We start from the raw sequence: 18,363 nt of genomic DNA, 5'->3' as shown, positions 1-18,363 counted from the left end.
ATGCCGGCTAAAATAAATGTACACAAAAGGCTCGTCGAAACCGATAGAGCCCATTCGAGCCCATTCGAAGATATAAGGTCGGTCCGTAAGAGATCACCAATTCCAGGTCCGGCTTGACGCAGTAAAGACAGGCGGCTTCCACTGCAGCCGAGCAGCATCGATGTTTCGAGATCCCTTGGTCTTTTCTTTCTCTAAGCGCTTTCGGCGTTCCTCCACCACTTGGTCAGTGAGTACGATGACCCAGTTGCCTTTCTATGAGGTTGTTAGTGCCGAGCACTCAAGAGAACTATAGGTGGCCGGGGGCATACATGATATCTAAGCATGTTGAAGACAACCAATGTCTCGTGAACGTCCTTTTCTGTCATTGAGGTCAAGACGGCGAGCTCATTCTCGCTCACTGATTCACGCCCAGACTCCGTGAGGATTTCGACGAGTGTCTCGCGCCAGTATTGCCGGTACGAAAGTAATCCGAGATCACTGAGAGGTTTTTCGGGAGAGCCGAGCTTTCCTTCTCGCTTGCTAAGCTCGTAGCTGAAAGAGATAAGGAGTCTTCCGAAACCCCGCCGTTGATATTGAGGCAATGTTAAGATACAGGCCAGGTTATACCCTTCAGCAGAATCCTTCTCCTTAGAGAAGTAACCCACAAGGTGGCAGCCAGTTTCATCTCGGGTGCACATGCAGTAGAAAAGGAAAGGGTCGACATCGTAGTATAGAGTCTTGTGGTCAAGGAAGAGCTTGCTCAGAAGACACAGATTGCGGCACCAAGTTCGTTGTCGGCGGCCATCTACTTCGAAGAAAGAGATGTTGTCATCTCGGTAGATCTCGTTGCCTGGAGGGTGTACAAGTGTACATTTCGTCCGGTGCCGTTCGAAAGCGCGCTTGTTGTCGAAGTAACTCAGGCAGAACTCATCGATATACACCACCTCCGCGTCGGAAAACGAGGCAGGGTATGGGGAAAAGTACCACGGCTCGACATCGTACTTTCCCATTTGAAGGCGATCTAGATTTCGCACTCGATGGATTTCCGTAGGGTTTTGCGTCATACTGCCACTGGTCCGTAGCCGTTCAATCTCTTCTTCCCGCGACATCAAACCAAGCGCTTTCTCTTCCTCTTTGATTTCCTTCGCGTCAGAAAAGCTGACATCCATCATGTCCACATCGTCAGAGTCAGCTTTCGGAGTCCCATCTGCAGACACTGCTTCTGATCCCAAGATAGACAAGCTAATCGGAGTTTCATCACCTTGATTTTCCTTTCCGCCTGCTTTAGATGGGCGTTGGACTTTGCCCACATTGGCATTTTTACCCGTGAGAAGATCCGGAGTAGCTGAAACGTCCCGACTACCGGCTCGAGCGCGCTTGTTCTTGCTCGGGACCTTGTTGGCAGGGCCAGTCTTCTTCTTCTCCGGCTTCTCGGGCTGAGGCCACTCAACCTCTTGAGATAGGTCGAGTCGCGAAGAGGCGATCCATTCTTGAGACAATCGTCAGCAGAATTTTTGAGGAAGCCACCGTACAAAACATACCATCAAGACGTTTATTGAAGTCCACATAATGAACGCTGTGTCCATGATTAGTATTATCTCTCCAAGCCAAACCTTACTGGAATGCCTTACTAGAAAGCTAGTCCATCTTTCCGCTGCTTAATGGACAGAATTTCTGCTTTTCGTAGCTCTCCATCCTGCAAGCCAGTCAACTCCCGTTCGTGAACCATAGTCACGTGCCGGTTTGCAAAAGAACCCCAAGAAGAGCAGGATGAACAACGCACCTTGTGGATCATGGCTTTCACACCGATCCTAGCGCGCCAGTTAGCATATGCGACCGATGAAAATGGGGTCATTAGTTACGAAGAAAAATTTCTGAGTATTTTCGGAAAGGTTGCGCGGCTTACCTGATGGTATTGAGGGTCGCAAAGCCCTTCTCGATGGGATCCGGGGTGCCGGCAGCCTCCCCGTGAGAATCTCTGATGGCCATTGTGTTCGCAGAGCAATCCCCGGTTGTCTGAGCGAGTAAAATTGATAAAAATCCTTATTATGGTTGATATTTGCGATGGGAACCTCGCAGGATCCCCGACGCGATTGATGGAGGATTGACTGTTGGAAGGGGCGGGAGAGACCGGACCGCCTTCGCGCTTTTTAAACCTCAGGCCTTTTTCGCCATTCGTTTCCGGCTCTTCCCATTGCTCTGGCGTCACTCTATGCAGTATACAGGATAGCAGGTGGAAAAGTGAAATACATTAGAATACATTGTGGTGTGCATCTCAATCTCAATGCCAGCCATTTACCATACCTCCGGTGCTCGCAACCAGTTCTTCCAGCTCCTCCTTCCGCGATCTGTACAGCTCCTGGACTTCTCGTTCTCTTCGCATAACAAAGGCCACATCTTCTCGTAGTTTCTCCAGCCGCCTGGAAACTGCGGCCTCTTCTGATATCTGCAGTGTGCGGAACGCGTCTAGCTCATCTTTCGACTTTTCGAGGGCCACGTGAGCTTCCGTGATTTTCGACCGGAGGGTCTTTGCTCGGTTTTGATATCCACCGTAGTGCAAGGCGAGCTTCTTTTCCAGCTTGTTCCCTTGCTCTGCAGTCGCAAGCAGGGATGTCTGCACATTGTCGAAGACGCCAGTCATTCGCTGCTCTTGTTGATACACATCCTCATTTTCATCATCAACGTAATTCGAGAGCCCTGGGAGAGTGTTGGAACGGCTAGATGACCAGTGAGTATCGAACTCATCTGCCCATTCCTGCAGTTTCCCAGAGCATACCTCTGCCGCAATAGCCGCACGAGCTTGCTCCAACCAATGGTCGTCAAGCCTCTCTAACTTCCGAACTTTCCCTTCCACTTTGGCACCGGGAATGGGGAATTTGCGCGCATCGTTGGCGATGAGGAGGGCAGCTTCCTTAGCTATCATGCCAGTAATAGGGTCAGTTACATGCGACATCCGCTCCACCAATGCGTCGATATCGAGCACAGCCGGTCGGGGAAGACCGCGTTGGTACACCTGCGTCTGGCGTTTGTGTTCAGCTTCAGCTGCGCGTGCATGAGCTTCTCTTTCCCTTCTATCCCGCTCCGCCGAATCTTCTTCCGGGTACTCTGTAGCTGTAGCTGGTTCAGCCGTCTCGGAAGGTAGCTCCTCCAATTCCCATTCCGTTTCTTTGGGCTTCGGGAGAGCCGCCAGCCTGCTATGGATGCTCTGGCGCGCAAGATTCTCCTGCATCTTTAGCTCCCTAGGCGTACTTCCAACGAGCTGTCCACCAGCAATCTCCTTATTCAGTGCGAAGTGGTCTCGAGGGGTCCTCAACGGAGTAGCCCCTGGGCCAATATTCCCCGGCACGGGTGTCGCGCCGACTGCGCCGCCCTGCCGGAAAGGGGTCGCCATGGGATTTGGTGTCACTATCGCCTGGTGACGAGGAGCGATTCCATCAAAACCTGTAGATGACCCACCCTCGTGCAAGGGTGTATTCTCCTCACCCAGTAGCGAAGACTGGGTTTCCGTAAGTGCCCTAATGTTCCTAATCTCGTTGGCAATATGATCCTCCTTCGGGGGAGCTCTAGGCGTTCGAATTGGCGTTCCCCCAACAATCGCAGAGTAGTTTCCCATCAGACCTCGGGTCTCGTCTTCCTCTCCGGCCATCTTGCTGGCTTTATCCCCGGCCATACCCATCTTGATGATATCTTCCATCTCGCTCTCGCTCACCTGGGGGGTGGGGAGGACCAATGCTCTTCTTTTGCTGCTCTGTTCGGCCTCTCGAATCTTTTGCATTTGGCCCGCTCGAGCAGCAGCCGCAAAAGCAGCGGAGTTGCTGTTCTTATCGTTTTTCCGTTTCTTTCTTTCGGCATCCTCGTCTTGGTCTCCTTTACGTTTATTCGCCAGTTGTTGCTTCCGAGGATCAAACATCTCTCGCTGCCTCTCATTCCGGGCCTCTTCTTCGGTGGTGTCGTAGAACCCAGGCGCCGCAGGCTTTTCAAAAGGGATATCTGCGTTGTAGTCCATCTCACCCTGCTTGCGGGTAACGACCTTGATATTTATGCCAGCATTTTTTAGCTCGCGACGTTTCTGAAGCACCGCTAGTCTTCTTGATTCCTCTAGTTGTCGTTCTCGTGCCTTGCGCTTCGCCTTTTTACCCTGTGTGTTCGCCAGGCGCGCTCGTGCTTCACTCAGCATCTCCTTCTCATCTTCATCGAGGTCGATGGTATCGGGGCGGGCGGGCTTAGATTCTGGATCGGGATCGAGTTCGCCAGGTCTAAGATACGATTAGCAAGAAAGGATTGCCGTGAGGTACTGTCTGATACATACCGTAACCTCCTCACATCGTCCGCACTCGGTGCGGCGGATTCTGCACCTGCAGGGCCTCCCAGACCCAGCTCGTCGTTCTCACGGGCTTCCGCTTCATCCAGGAGTTTCTGATAGCGCTCTAAGCACTGAGTTGCAGTGCGGCCCACAATCGGTGCGATTGTTCGCCATTGCGTTGGCATCAACTTAGCCAGGTGTAGTAGCTTCTCATCTTCCTCTCGAGACCACTCGACCTTTCGAATGCCAGGATCTAGCCACTCAACCCATCGCGCTTTACACTGTTTCGAAGTCTTCCTTGCCAATAGCGAGGATACCCGCGCCCACTGATTGAGACCGTACTTCGAGACCTGCGCGCAAGAAGGAAGACTCGTTAGTTGCATTGCAATGGTTATGAATGGTTTTTCAATCGTGTCGGCAGCGCATGCAAGCTTACCGCTGCTCGGAGGACTTCATCCTCGATATTTGTCCTGTGCACGGGTTAGCGAGGAGCCGGACAAAGAATTACCCAAGATGTTGAGAAACTTACCAGACACCTCCTTTGACGACCGGCATGGCTGTTATAAGTTGACGAGGCCGTCGCCAAACCAAAAAACTGTCTCAGACTGTTTTCTATATATTGCTAACAATGTTAGCGGCGACAAAGAGGTGCACGCTGGCCAGTGTTGACAGCAACTCGGCGCGGATTGAAAGTGAGAAACGACACAGCAGGCTCATCATTTGAAGTCCGCGATAGGCGCGAAAGGGTTTAGCGCGACAGACGTAGCCTCCCCGCCTTGTTATGTAAGCCATCCTAGATTTTTCGTCGGAAAAGATCTCGAAAGGTTCGTCGACAACTTCCTTTGTCAGTTGATTTCGGAGGACTGGCAAAATGGCTACTTCCGTGAAAGCGCCTCAGCAATACAGCCAACCTTCGAGGAAAGGCAAGAAGGCTTGGAGAAAGAATGTTGATGTTTCGGAGATCCAGGAAGGTCTCCGTCTCTTAAAGGATGAAGAAATCAGAGGGTAATTATCCGATTTGCTCGCTGCATATTTACTGACACTGATTCTAACTACTCGATCCCAGAGGCGTCCTTGCAGAAAAGCCGTCCGAAGAACTGTTCGTCATCGACACAAAGGGCTCATCAGAAATCCGCGATGCATACAGGAAGCAACATAAAAGACTCCTAAAATCAGACGAAATTCTAGCACAGAGGTCCGCGATCACAGCTGTAGACACACGGAAGCGTGGAAGTTCCAAAGTCACAGATGGGGTGATTGAGCCGAGCACCAAGAAGCACAAGACCGATTGGGTTACTCGTAAGGAATGGCAGCGCTTGAAGCAGGTAGCAAAGGAGGGAAACCCAATGGGTAAATCGAGTAACGGTGGCTTCTACGATCCTTGGGCCGATGAAGCGGATTCGATGCCGGTTGATGATCCTCAATTCGATTTTCTGGAAAAACCGAAGCCCAAAGTCACTCCGGATACATTAAATCGACCTCCCATTTCGCTTGCTGCCAACGGAAAGGCAATCCCATCTATACGAACACCAGCCGCCGGTACAAGTTATAACCCGACTTTTGAGGAGTGGGACCAGCTGCTACAAGAGCAAGGGCAAAAAGCGGTTGAGGAGGAGAAGAAGCGGTTGGAGGAAGAACGTAAAGAACAAGAACGGCAGCGTCTTATTGCCGAGGCTAATGGGGATGACGGTGAGGCGAAGTCAGATGATGAAAGCGCATGGGAAGGCTTCGAAAGCGAGTATGAGAAGCCAGAATGGCTCAACAAAAAGCGACCGGAGAGAAAAACAAAGGCACAAAGGAACAAGATAAAGCGACGAAAGGAGGCCGAGAGGCAAGCCAAGTGGGAAGCACAGAAGAAAAAGAAGGAAGATCAAGTTGCTCAGGCTCAAGTTATCGCCGAGCGTCTGAAGCAACAAGAAGGCCAACAGCAACCTAGCGATGGTGACGACTCTTCTGACGAAGGCGATGACACTACTCTTCGCCGAAAGCCTCTAGGAAGGCTCAGGTACGCTCGGTTCTCGAACCCGTCTTGCCTACAATTACTCACCGCATATGATAGGGCCCCTGAGAAACCGGTTGAAGTAGTCTTACCCGACGAGCTCCAAGACTCGCTGCGTCTGCTCAAGCCAGAGGGCAATCTTCTTGACGATCGATTCCGAACGTTGATCGTCCAGGGAAAGCTTGAGGCACGCAAGCCCTTATCACAACAGAAGAAGGCTAAGAGAGAAGTGACTGAGAAATGGGCCTACAAAGACTTCAAGGTTCCTGGCTTATGATAGATTCTAATATACTATTTATGTTTCATATCGCCTATTAGATATCACGTTTCTTACGCGGGCAGGGTTAAATCTTATCACGCTTACCAACCCATCCATAACTTTTCCCTGTAACTAGATTTCTTGTTAACGAACCCAAGCGGGCGTTTCTATCGCCATATACCGAGCCCGTGACGCCGTAGCGCCAAGAGCCTTTATCGGCGAGTGGGTCAAGCGAAGGCTACCCAAAACTTAGCGCGGGATCTCTCCGCAGCATGATTTCTTCTCTTCCCAGGTCCCCGACTCCAACCCGACTCACGATGCAATAACGCCCGATCTGATCTTGGAATGGAATTGAAATCTCTCTCCAGGAATTGGAAGAAACTCCAGGAGACTCTGAAAAAGGAAGTCTCCCCGACCTCAACGGCAAAACGCAAGCGATCGGACCACGAGACCCAGAATGGCCTTTTGAAGAAGCGAAAAACCGTTGCAGAAGCAGGAAAACGGGTTTCGCACACTTCCCACGCCTCAATTGCACGGAAGAGGATGTCTCAAGGGCTCACAGATGGAGGCGACAATGCTACTCACGAGAGTGCTGTGGAATCTGCTTCGCGGAGGAATTCAACCGCGGCCGTTTCCATCGTCAATGAGGGCCGTTCGTCAAGGTCAGTATACTGAAACTTATAGCCTTTGGTGTGCTCGACGTTCTCTCTCATATTTAGGATCATAGCTAACTATCATATAGTGTTGAATTAGGCAAATACGTAGCGATAGATTGCGAGATGGTTGGTGTCGGCCCAAACCCAGATGACGATTCTGCGCTTGCACGAGTCAGTATCGTCAACTACAACGGCGAGCAGGTATACGATTCATATGTACGGCCGAAAGAGATGGTTACGGATTGGCGAACACACGTTAGCGGGATATCACCGAAGCATATGGTAGAAGCGCGGTCGCTCGAACAAGTGCAGAAAGAGGTCGCTACCATTCTTGACGGACGAATACTTGTGGGGCATGCCCTGAGGAATGACCTGGATGCTCTTCTTCTTAGCCACCCGAAGCGCGACATCAGAGATACAAGCAAACACCCTCCCTATCGAAAGATCGCCGGTGGAGGTTCGCCTCGACTGAAGATTTTGGCTTCGGAGCTTCTCGGACTGCAGATTCAAGGCGGCGCGCATTCAAGTGTGGAGGATGCGAAGGCGACGATGCTATTGTATCGGCGAGACAAGGGTGAATTCGAACGGGAGCATTTGAAGAAATGGCCTCTGCGGGCAGCGCCTGAGGCCAAAGAAAAAGGAGGGGATGAAAAGAAAAAGAAGAAAAAGAAGAAAAAGTCTCGTAAGAGGTGAAATATGACTTCCCTAAATATATCCTAGACATGATCTGCAGCACCATTCCCAGCAAAGCGACAAGCACCCTATCTCGTTCATAGAATATTACCAGTTACTATATCTCTATATATCTAGAAGAGTGCTATCATTAGCCTATCGAGCATGCAAGTTCAGGTTGAGGCTATTGTTGAACCGAATATTGAATTTAATCCCAAAAGGGAAATATCGTCACAAGCCGGTGAAACCAGCCAGGGAATGCAGTGAGCAAGATCCACCAGACAAACCGGAAACACTGAGACATCATATGTATCAGTCATAGACAATATTACTTGTTGCCATATCACTGCATATGCACTGCAAAACTCCAGCCCTCTTTCTTCGACTTCCTGGTCTTCGGTTCTTATGCAAACGCTACACCATACAAGGAGTTGGAAGAAAATCCAGTGTGGGGCACAGCGCGGATGAAGAATGCGCTAAATTCGAGCTTTACAGGTGTTAGCGAACTAGCGATATAAGTCTATAATTTCGGTGGGTAGCATCCAGCGGGGATTGGTGGTGCAACGGTCGAGTGACCCCAGTCACGAACTTTCGCAGGATCCAATGAACTGGAGATGAGTGCTGAAAACGATGAAGATTGGAGGCCAACGTGGGCAGGTTCGATTCTCGCCGCGCACTATCTGTCGCCGCCTCCCTTTTTTTTTTCCCCCTGGCGGACTTCACAGCCGCCGACGCGTCGCGCGTATCCTCCTCGAGCGGGATGTCTCAATCCAGGAACGCACCCAACCAATTATCACGATTGCCTCCTTCGCCAGAATCGCAGAGCTCATATTTGACAGCTATCACTGACGCTCCTGTTTTTCCGCTTTTACATCCCCGACTATCTCAAACAGCGATGTTCACCATTCAACCCCAGCAGCAAACCTCCCAACGCAAGAATGGGGCCTTGGGAAACCTTACACCGAATATTCTCCCATGTCGAATTCATCACGATGGTCCGGTAAATACTCTCGATCGGTACTGGAAATCCGTACCCGATGAAAATGGTATGCTCCGTGCACATTATCTCTCTGGTCCTATATCCTCACTCTATTCAAGATAAGCATCTCCAAACCGCATACTTCCGAGGCCGTAAACTCCGCGGTCGGCGCGTCCAAATCCCCGAAGGATATAAAGGTGGGTGGCCGACCACTCATACTTGCCTCCCTGTCAAAGGTTTCGCTAATATTTCCAACAGGAGTCGTAGCAACACACACAGGCCGCGAGATGCCAACGACTCTGGGCACCAGTGCAAGTGGGGCTGAGGAGGTCGAACAAGAGGAGCCGGTTAAGGTGTTGGAGAAACAGGGGACCTTCAGCGAGTTTGTGGTTTGGGGCCATGAGACGATCCCGGCGGCGGATGATCCTTTTGTGAAAGGCGTGGAAGAGTGGGTGAAGTTTGCTGAGGTAGTACGTGGTCTGTTCTCTCCAACTGTAACTTCAAAGCTAATGGCGGTTGAGATACATGTCGAGCAAACCAAGGGGAAAGCAGCTTCTGCGTGAGGGCATTGGGCTTGGGTCGCCTCACATACGGCAACCACCCCCAGGTCAATCCTTGAGCATTGATGGCATGGGCGAAGTTTACGGGCGCGATGAGCCATATTCAGCAACCACCGCAACCGGAGTCGTGACGACTACGATTACCTGGGCAACGCTTCGATCGCTGGTCATTTGTGGACTCTTGGAGAGCACTCCGCGCCCAGGCGTCGAAAAGGAGATAGTCTTCTGCTTATTGAATGCAGAAGTCTGAGATGCTTCCAACCTTTCGGCAATATCGTGCTGTTCCTCTCGACCATGCGGGGAGAGATACGAAAACCCCAAGCGTGTGACTCATACTCATGTGGTTCCTTGCTCGGCGAAGATATTACATCGTACACATACTCCATGAGCCTCACCTGAATTCAATCCTCAAATTCCATTATCCGAGAGTCGTTCCATTTAGCTGTGGTCCGGGGCACTGTCTGGGCCGATATCGATAAGCTTGACCGCCTCGTAAATTCTGGCCCGCACAGCAGGAGACATCAAAACACGACGGTATTGTCAAACCCAGACTCGACACCTCCAAAATTCAAATCCCTCATCATGCAGGTTGGTAATAAGGAGAAGATTGCTCCGGAGGCACTGATATCAAAATTCGAAATCACCCGCCTCCTCAAGCAAGGTATGCCCCTCTACGTCCCTCCCCGATATCATCAACACCCCCAACACCCCCGCAACAGCAATCAAATCGAGCAATTTCACAAACAATCATTTATAACTAAACCTTCCAGACCAGAATGGCCGACGAATTGTCCTCCTGGGCTCCATTGACAGCCAACAAGGCCTCCTCACGGCCGAACGGACCGCATTCGCAACGGAATCCCTCGCCGCCCTAAAAGCATTCCATTCCGCAATCACACGCGTCAACAACCTCGGCGATAACGACATCTACCGCTGGTACCTTGCATCTTCAGGCATAGACTCGGATGGCCACCCCTCGCACGACCTCAAGCTAAACCTCATTTGGCCGTGTACGGAACAGCATATCAAGAAATATTCGGACCAGGTGCTGCGTATGGTAACGGAGACGCCGGAGATCTACAGAGACTACATACGGCCGTACATGCAGGCTAAACGGGAAGAGGGGAGGCTGAATTGGGTGTTCAATATTCTTGAGGGGCGCACGGAGCAGGAGGATGTTATATTAAGGGATGAGGGAGAGGGTCCAGAAGATGCGTTTTTGATGTTGCCGGATCTGAACTGGGATCGGAAGACAATGGGGTCGTTGCATTTGCTGGCGCTCGTGCACAGGAGAGATATATGGAGCCTGAGGGATTTGATGAAGAGGCATGTGCCTTGGCTGAAGTATTTAAGGAAGAGGGTCCTCGAGGGGGTCGTGAAGGTGTATCCGGGCCTAGAGGAGGATCAGTTGAAGCTATATGTGCATTGTGAGTGTTGAAAATTTTATTCGAAGGGAGACACGCTTGCTAACTTGAGACAGACCAACCGACGTACTATCATTTCCATATCCATATTGTTAATGTCATGCTCGAGGCGGGCTCTACGCAGGCTGCCGGAAAGGCATTCGGCTTGGAGAATATCATCTCTCAGCTGGAGACTATCTCTGGAGACGAGAATGCGAGTATGGCGGATGTCAGCTTGACCTACTTCCTGGGAGAGGCGAGTGAGCTATGGACGGATATCTATGCTCCTTTAAAGCAGGGGACAAAGCCAGCTATGGAAAACTAGAACTGCGCATGAATGACGATAATAATGAACTCAGGTCATGGTCCTACCTATATACGAAGTAGTCAATGTCAAATGCTGTAGATCTTGTTATGCACTTAGAGTAGAAAAGAAAATACCTTCTGGAAGCTCCGAAACATTGGGAACGTCGTGCATACCTGGGAGCCGCCACCTTTGAATTTCAACCCCGCAACACCTCACTTCTCCCCTCACCAGCGTCTTCACCTCATCACCACACAACCAACACACCGGCGCCATACATAATATACTTAAATCTATCGCCATATACAGCCAAATTATTCAACTACATTACTTGGCACAATGACAGAATCCCCAGACGTTCCCAAAAACAACAAGGCCTTCGTGCCCCTCGGTACGTCAACCGTAGACACAGCAATAGTTACTCCCCAACTTACTCGACAGAACCAGCTAATAATCCCGGAAAACAGAAAACAACCCCGAAGTGATGTCCCATCTCGTCCACCAACTCGGCCTCCCCCCATCCCTAGGTTTCACAGACGTCTACTCCATCGACGAACCAGACCTCCTCGCGTTCGTCCCCCGCCCCTCGCACGCCCTCCTCCTCGTCTTCCCCGTCTCAAAAACCTACGAGTCTTCACGGATAGCCGAAGACAGCGGCCTCGCCGAATATTCCGGATCCGGACCAAATGAGCCGGTCCTGTGGTTCAAGCAGACGATTCGGAATGCGTGTGGTTTAATTGGGCTACTGCATGCAGTGTCGAATGGGGAAGCGAGGAGGCATGTTTTACCGGGTTCGGACTTGGAAGCGTTATTGAAGGATGCGGAGCCGTTGGAGCCCATCGAGCGGGCGGATTTGCTGTATGAGAGTAAGGCGTTGGAGAGTGCGCATGCGGATGCTGCAAAGCTGGGGGATACGAAGGCCCCCGGGGCGGAGGATGATGTGGATTTACACTTTGTGGCGTTTGTTAAGGGGGCTGATGGGAGGTTGTGGGAGCTTGATGGGAGAAGGAAGGGCCCGTTAGAGAGGGGGGTTTTGGGCGACGACGAGGATGCCTTGAGTCCAAAGGCGTTGGAGTTGGGCGTTCGAAGGTTTCTGAAGATTGAGGCGAATGGCGGGAACCCGGATTTGAGGTTTAGCTTGGTCAGTCTAGGGGCTGTTTTTGATTGATACCTCGGCGGCTTGCTTATGGGTTCTATGGGACATGCTTGTCATGGATCATCTGGAGTGTTCATGTTGACTTCCAGGATGACGGCGATCGTATGTAAGATTTATCAGTGAGATAGATATCTGCGGTAAATACACCGATATACCGGTCGATGGATCAATTCGAACACAGCTCAGTACAACAGGGCCGGAGTACAATGTGCGTTAACCTTCAGCCCACCACCGTTCCGAATTGAACTTGAGGACCTCATTGCCACAAGCCCACCATCCGGCAGTAAGATTGCGGGCAAACACCTCCAATGCGGAGTACTTCAGGACACCAGTACCCGAGTGGGACGAGAAGAAAACCCTCTCAAAGACCTCCCTCAAGTTCGGCTTCCGCGAATGGATATCTGGAACAGCGGCAATGATCCTTCTCAGAATACCTGTGGCTGGAGCACCAGAAGCCGGGTATTTCTTCCCAATGACAAGAGCCTCATACGGTTTTCTCCAGAGTCCTCCGATTGGCGCCACAGGCTCGCCATCAGTGGTCGTCTTGATCCATACCCATTCCTCGGAAATGGAGAAGCCTGCGCCCATCAGAGAATCGTGCGCAGTTTTCCTTGACTTGGCAGAGTTGGTAACCCATACAGCGGCGATTGAGTAATTTGGGGTGTTTGTTGCCTCTAACGTTGCATCTTTGCCCATCGGCAGGTAGGAGTACACACGGAGTATCTCACATATATACTTCGTGAGCCGCCCACTGTCGAGATAGGACTGTGTGTGGTAATGTCCGCTGCGACGGACAGACCTATTCGACCATGGCGGATCTAACAGAATAAGGTTGAAATTCTGTTCGCGAGGCAGGCCCGGGATAGGATTTGCGTTTCTAGGACCCGTTGGCGGCGTTGATATGGGTAGATTGCATAGTAGAAAGTTGGATAGTGGCGGGATGATAAACCGAGGACTTCGGCCTTGCTTCTCAGCATCACAGCTAGGCTCATCTGTCGGATCTAGGCTGCGTATTTCAACCGTAGCGATCTCGGGGGACGTATTCCTCACGCTAATGTTGCATAATTCCCCTTTAACCTCGAAGCTATTGAGACCCGGTGATAGAATCAGTGGCGGCTGCATGGCAATGTTTGACACCTGCTCAGTGATGTGTACGTCAAAGTCTTCATATATTAATTGACGCTCTTGATCGTAGGCACGTAGACTCTCCTCCCGCCGTCTCTTCCCAAGCCGAGCTCCAGTGCCATCCGTAGAGATCCCACCTTCGTGCTTGGTACCTTCAGAGCTCTCCTCAATGGAACACCTCGGAAGACACCAGTCAGAGGCTGGCCGGCATTGAATTCGAATTTCACTCAGCGCATCAGATACCAGAGGTTCAATAACCTTCGCAAAATCCCTTTCTGAGCGCGGTATGCGCTCAAGGACCTTCTCCCGCGCAGCCGCTGTTTTTGGCTCCGAGGACGGCGGGTACGGTGTTTTCAAGGGCGGCGATGATAGGAGATGCCTTCGGTTCGTTCGTACCCCAGAGCTAGCATGCGCTGAGATGGATGTATGGCCACTCACTGCGTCGGAACTTGACTGTGGTGAAAGTTCCTGTGCGAGGGCAATTGAGGCTGGGATATCGATCAAGAAAACAGTGGCATCTCGATTTTGATACAGAATTGACGAGTTTGGTGTCATCTCTGGTTCAGCCCATCTTATTCGGTTTTGTGGAATTGCCCAGGCATTGGCATCGCCGAGAGATGGTTGAGGGCGAAGGCTGATGCGACCTGGAGAGTCGGAGCGCCACCAAGAAGGATTTCGGTCGGACAGCGCAACCACAGGATACGTGCGATAAACGACTTTGCCTTTCAACAAGAAATAGAAATTCGGGAGTTATCATCAAGAGCGATTCTTCATTTTCCCTCTAATCTTCCATATCATGAGTCTCAGGCCTTTTATTACCGAGTAGGTCGGATTCCACTTATATAGTACAGATGTCTATTCAGTATTGTACAATCCATATGCCCGCGAGATACCATCTGTACACTTTAAATATCGTACTTAGAGAAACAAAGGCTGCTGTTTGTCCCTCCAAATCCGAAGCTGTTTGTCAGTGCAACGTCGATACGACGGTCCTGGGCCTGGTTTTGCGCATAGTTGCAGTCAAAACCATCCGCTAAACGCTGCAGGTTAATGGTAGGGGGCATCACATTCTAAGGGACAGTCAGTTAAACTCGTGTGACCACCACGTGGGATTTACCTCGCGGATAGCAAGAACGGTAAAGACAGCCTCGATAGCGCCAGCACCCCCAAGTAGATGCCCGACGGCTCCTTTAGTACTACTGATATTCACATCAGCAGCCCGTCCTTTACCTCCCGAACCAAGGAGGAGGGCTTTGATCGCGGCATTTTCGGCTGCATCACCGACGACAGTCGACGTAGCGTGCGCGTTAACATAGTCGACAGCAGCCGGCCCGACGCCAGCGTTCTTTAGAGCTTTCTTCATAGCTAGCAGAGCTCCGGCGCCATTATCTTTTGGGGCGGTTATGTGGTATGCATCTGCAGAACAGCCATAACCTCGTAATTCAGCGTATATGTGAGCTCCTCTTGCTTTGGCATGTTCCAACTCCTGTGAGAGATCTAGGTTAGTAATTTAGCCCATTGGCTTGACTACAATACGTAAGATACCTCTAGAATCACCATGGCTGCCCCCTCTCCAACAACAAATCCTTCGCGTTCTGCGTCGAACGGCCTTGAGGCCTTTTCCGGACAGTCGTTGAAGCCTGTCGCTAGACTTCGTGCGCGAGCGAAGCCTCCGATAGCCAGCGGGTGGATACAAGATTCCGCACCGCCAGCGAGCATCACATCGGCGTCCCCGCAAGAAATAAAACGAGCAGCGTCGCCAATAGAATGTGCTCCCGTCGTACATGCGGTTGTCGCGGCATGATTGGGGCCCTGGATGAATTAGTGCCTCGAGCGAGAAAAGTCACCATCAATAACGTACCGTAAAGCCGTAGTTCATGGATATATGACCAGCCCCGAGATTTATCAAAAGCTTCGGTACAAACAAAGGGGAAACTTTCCGGTATCCCTAGGACGAGTCAGCTCGCTTCACCATACCTGAGCATGCGACGAACCCCTTTCTCATATGCAACGACCGTGTCGTAAATCTCGTCAAAGTTACCTATACCAGATCCGAGACAGACACCCTGCGACGGCTAATCAGCACACCATCCTAGCGCCCACTTCGACGCCAACAAACCGTCGCTTCCAGCTCGTCAACAGCTGTCGGCTTCCACCCCGCATCTTCCAGCGCCTCCTCCGAAGCGGCGAGCGCATACTGCGCGAATCGAGCCATCTTGCGCTCGTCCTATACCAGTTAGCCTCTCGTCATACATCGAGATAATGATGTCATATCGGCCTGATCCTTTCACACCAAGAAACGTACTTACATCTCTACTCAGCCATTCCGACGCAGTCCATCGTCCTTCTGCCCTCAGGCCATGGGGAACCACGGCAGCAATCTGGCATGGTAAGTCCGCGAATCTGGGATCGCGGTCCTTCACGCTAACAATGCCGCAATGGCCATCCAGCAGGCGCTTCCAAGTCCGACGGACCCCTAGATTACGAGGAGTTTAGTCCCTGCACGGAAAGAGCCAATAATCAACGAAAGCGAATAAGAGTGCATAATGAAGGCCACAAAGAAGCCACGTGAGTGAAATACACCCATCCCCCCTGGAACCGCCATGATGCTCCGGCTTCCTTTTGACCTTCCTCTTCGAGAAGTGGGGACGTTGGAGAAGATGGAGGGAGAAGTCGGAAGAAACACCCTGACTCTGAGGCTGGTGCTGCTGGACAGCAGGCATGCGACAAGAACCAAGAAGATAGCAGGGCATGATACGATCTCTCATCCATAATCAACATGAAGGGGAAAGCTATCACTCACCTACGCCGAGGGGCGTCACAGCACCGAGTCCCGTTACGACAACCCGCCGCATGGCATCTTGTTCTGTGCTCTGTCGACGGAGCGCCCGAAGGAGCAAGTTGCGGCCAATGGCAAATTATGAGTTTATTGAGTCAGGAATTGGAAGCCGAGCTCGACGGCCGAGGAAGAAATGACAACGAAGAGGACGGACAACCTTGGAATTCTTCGAAGATGACCCGAAGAGGAAAGTCTGAACGACCCCCGGTGCGGCCAGGCATCCAGGCAGCGAATTAGGTGGCAATCCCGGCCAATCAGCAGCGCTTTTTTTTATCGATAAGAGATTGCGCTCCGTACCATTACCATACGGCAGGTTATTTTACGCTCCACCAGCTTCATATATTAAGTAACTACAGAAGTCTTCCCTGCCTTTCTCTTCTCCTCTTTTCTGTGCCGAAGGCCTTTATGATCTTAATATTTAATCTTCGTACCCTGTAGCTCAAAATGAAGCTGACCTGGGCTGGACTGCTGGCCTTGACTGGTACGGCGTTGTGCTGCGCCCAGCATGACGATGAGGTTGCTCCAGAGCATGTGCGGGAGGAGCTCTTGAAGAAATGGAACCAGGAGGTGTGCAATTACACTCCCATTAACCGCATGACCTGGCTAACATGTCGTAAAGTGGTCCTTCTCCGGCCATGCTAGCTTCGCGCACTTGAAGCCCGTCAAGTGTCTCGTTGAGCCGGACGAGAAGTACGATATTGCCATCATCGGAGCTCCATTCGACACTGCCGTCAGCTACAGGCCAGGTATGCCCAAGTCTCGACGTCTACTTCCAGTAGCGGCGTCAAATTACTAAACCTGTACACTAAATAGGCGCTCGATTTGGTCCTCGCGCAATCCGTGCCGGCAGTGCTCGTCAAATGGCCGGAACTGCCTACAACACCCGCGCTGGAATCAACCCCTACAGCTCATGGGCTACAGTCAAGGACTGCGGTGACATCCCCATCACACCCTTCGACAACGGCCTCGCCGAGCGCCAAATGTACGAGGCCTTTTTAGAACTAGGTTCTCGCACCCCAGTGACGAGCGCCTCGTCTGAATACGGCACCAAGGGCATCTCCGCCGGTAAATCCAAGCTTGTCACCCTCGGCGGCGACCACAGTGTCGCCCTCCCAGCCCTGCGCGCCCTCTACCAGATCTACCAGAAGCCTATCACAGTCCTGCACTTCGACGCCCACCTCGACACCTGGAATCCCGTGCGGTACTCAGCCTACTGGCAATCGGAGCAGTCAGCTTTCAATCACGGTAGTTTCTTCCACAAGGCCAGTCGTGAGGGCCTTATCTGCAACTCGACCTCTGCGCACGCGGGGCTGCGCACTCGTCTCACGGGCATCGACGACAGCGACTATACGGCCCCCGGTACGCCAGAGCAGGGTTTTATGCGCATCCACGCCGACGACATCGATGAGCTCGGCGGACCCATGGGCATAGTCGATAAAATCATCCAGCGGATCGGCCTCGACCCGGACCAACCTGTTTACTTATCTGTTGACATTGATGTCCTTGACCCCGCTACAGCACCTGGAACTGGAACCCCCGAGCCCGGCGGCTGGACGACCCGTGAATTCATCCGCATCCTGCGCGGCCTTGAGAAGCTGAACATTGTGGGCGCGGACATCGTTGAGGTGTCGCCAAGCTACGACAACAAGGGCGAGACGACGGCTCTAGCTGCGGCGCAGATTGCGTATGAAATCATCACGAGTATGGTCAAGGCCGGTGCGGCCAAGGACCTGGGCGGATGGTATGGACGGAAGGAGAGCGTTGCCTCTCAGGAAACGGGATCGGCTCCGGAGCCTGGGCTCGAGACGGAGGCGGGGGTGACTTCGGAGCACGAGTCTCAGTTTGTGATTAAGGACGAACTGTAAATAAGACATGATCCATGTATACAACAAGATAATGAAATCAAAATTGATGATATTGATATCCCATCTTGATAGACAGCAGGAACATTATGTCGCAGGGCAGCGGCCACGAGTGGAGGTCAAGGGAACATTCGCGAGTTTGAATCCCACAGGCATGTGCTGTTAAAAAGGGCCAGACCGTGTTGAGCCTCCATTCAGTTTGCCCCAGGAAATTTCAAGTTTTCCGAGAAGCGTTGCGAGAGCTTCCCAGGGCCGCATACAGGGATC

General features: G+C 51.8%; 8 protein-coding genes across 8 annotated transcripts; 5 read left to right on the top strand and 3 right to left on the bottom strand.

The window, feature by feature from the left end:
• Positions 1-93: 93 nt before the first annotated feature.
• cef1 (putative cell division control protein (Cdc5)) lies at positions 94-4,837 on the bottom strand (the record flags this gene model as incomplete). The annotated part of the gene is made up of 10 exons (XM_071031272.1): positions 94-252; positions 309-1,468; positions 1,521-1,555; positions 1,611-1,675; positions 1,763-1,790; positions 1,886-1,955; positions 2,284-4,235; positions 4,289-4,632; positions 4,719-4,752; positions 4,812-4,837. 10 exons carry the CDS (start codon positions 4,835-4,837, stop codon positions 94-96), a joined length of 3,873 nt encoding a protein of 1,290 aa, XP_070885402.1.
• Positions 4,838-5,153: 316 nt separating this feature from the next.
• On the top strand, positions 5,154-7,889 carry BJX67DRAFT_372611 (uncharacterized protein; the record flags this gene model as incomplete). The annotated part of the gene is made up of 5 exons (XM_071031271.1): positions 5,154-5,287; positions 5,349-6,287; positions 6,342-6,543; positions 6,919-7,202; positions 7,283-7,889. 5 exons carry the CDS (start codon positions 5,154-5,156, stop codon positions 7,887-7,889), a joined length of 2,166 nt encoding a protein of 721 aa, XP_070885401.1.
• An 874-nt stretch (positions 7,890-8,763) lies between these two features.
• On the top strand, positions 8,764-9,410 carry BJX67DRAFT_381939 (ribonuclease H2 subunit C; the record flags this gene model as incomplete). Its single annotated transcript, XM_071033114.1, has 4 exons — positions 8,764-8,914; positions 8,967-9,044; positions 9,106-9,317; positions 9,369-9,410. 4 exons carry the CDS (start codon positions 8,764-8,766, stop codon positions 9,408-9,410), a joined length of 483 nt encoding a protein of 160 aa, XP_070885400.1.
• A 481-nt stretch (positions 9,411-9,891) lies between these two features.
• Positions 9,892-11,213, top strand: BJX67DRAFT_139017 (putative mRNA decapping hydrolase). Its single transcript, XM_071024628.1, has 3 exons — positions 9,892-10,068; positions 10,178-10,834; positions 10,888-11,213. The coding sequence occupies exons 1-3, from the start codon at positions 9,990-9,992 to the stop codon at positions 11,133-11,135; spliced, it is 984 nt and encodes a 327-aa protein (XP_070885399.1). The 5' UTR covers positions 9,892-9,989; the 3' UTR covers positions 11,136-11,213.
• A 106-nt stretch (positions 11,214-11,319) lies between these two features.
• BJX67DRAFT_139005 (ubiquitin carboxyl-terminal hydrolase) lies at positions 11,320-12,383 on the top strand. Its single transcript, XM_071024627.1, has 2 exons — positions 11,320-11,505; positions 11,582-12,383. The coding sequence occupies exons 1-2, from the start codon at positions 11,454-11,456 to the stop codon at positions 12,280-12,282; spliced, it is 753 nt and encodes a 250-aa protein (XP_070885398.1). The 5' UTR covers positions 11,320-11,453; the 3' UTR covers positions 12,283-12,383.
• Positions 12,384-12,433: 50 nt separating this feature from the next.
• Positions 12,434-14,010, bottom strand: BJX67DRAFT_355693 (MT-A70 family). Its single transcript, XM_071029326.1, has one exon. It carries the CDS (start codon positions 13,948-13,950, stop codon positions 12,484-12,486), a length of 1,467 nt encoding a protein of 488 aa, XP_070885397.1. The 5' UTR covers positions 13,951-14,010; the 3' UTR covers positions 12,434-12,483.
• A 141-nt stretch (positions 14,011-14,151) lies between these two features.
• Positions 14,152-16,404, bottom strand: BJX67DRAFT_355692 (putative beta-ketoacyl synthase (Cem1)). The gene is made up of 8 exons (XM_071029325.1): positions 16,199-16,404; positions 15,705-15,871; positions 15,515-15,622; positions 15,390-15,461; positions 15,257-15,343; positions 14,941-15,207; positions 14,513-14,881; positions 14,152-14,465 (listed from the first exon to the last, which is right to left on the bottom strand). The coding sequence occupies exons 1-8, from the start codon at positions 16,248-16,250 to the stop codon at positions 14,301-14,303; spliced, it is 1,287 nt and encodes a 428-aa protein (XP_070885396.1). The 5' UTR covers positions 16,251-16,404; the 3' UTR covers positions 14,152-14,300.
• A 188-nt stretch (positions 16,405-16,592) lies between these two features.
• BJX67DRAFT_355688 (agmatinase) lies at positions 16,593-18,163 on the top strand. The gene is made up of 3 exons (XM_071029324.1): positions 16,593-16,801; positions 16,854-16,980; positions 17,048-18,163. The coding sequence occupies exons 1-3, from the start codon at positions 16,679-16,681 to the stop codon at positions 18,097-18,099; spliced, it is 1,302 nt and encodes a 433-aa protein (XP_070885395.1). The 5' UTR covers positions 16,593-16,678; the 3' UTR covers positions 18,100-18,163.
• Positions 18,164-18,363: the final 200 nt, after the last annotated feature.

The sequence above is a fragment of the Aspergillus lucknowensis genome, assembly GCF_044049455.1.
Source record: "Aspergillus lucknowensis strain CBS 449.75 chromosome Unknown BJX67scaffold_25, whole genome shotgun sequence".
In the NCBI taxonomy this organism is placed as follows: Eukaryota; Fungi; Ascomycota; class Eurotiomycetes; order Eurotiales; family Aspergillaceae; genus Aspergillus; species Aspergillus lucknowensis.
This window is presented reverse-complemented; position numbering and strand designations above follow the sequence as displayed.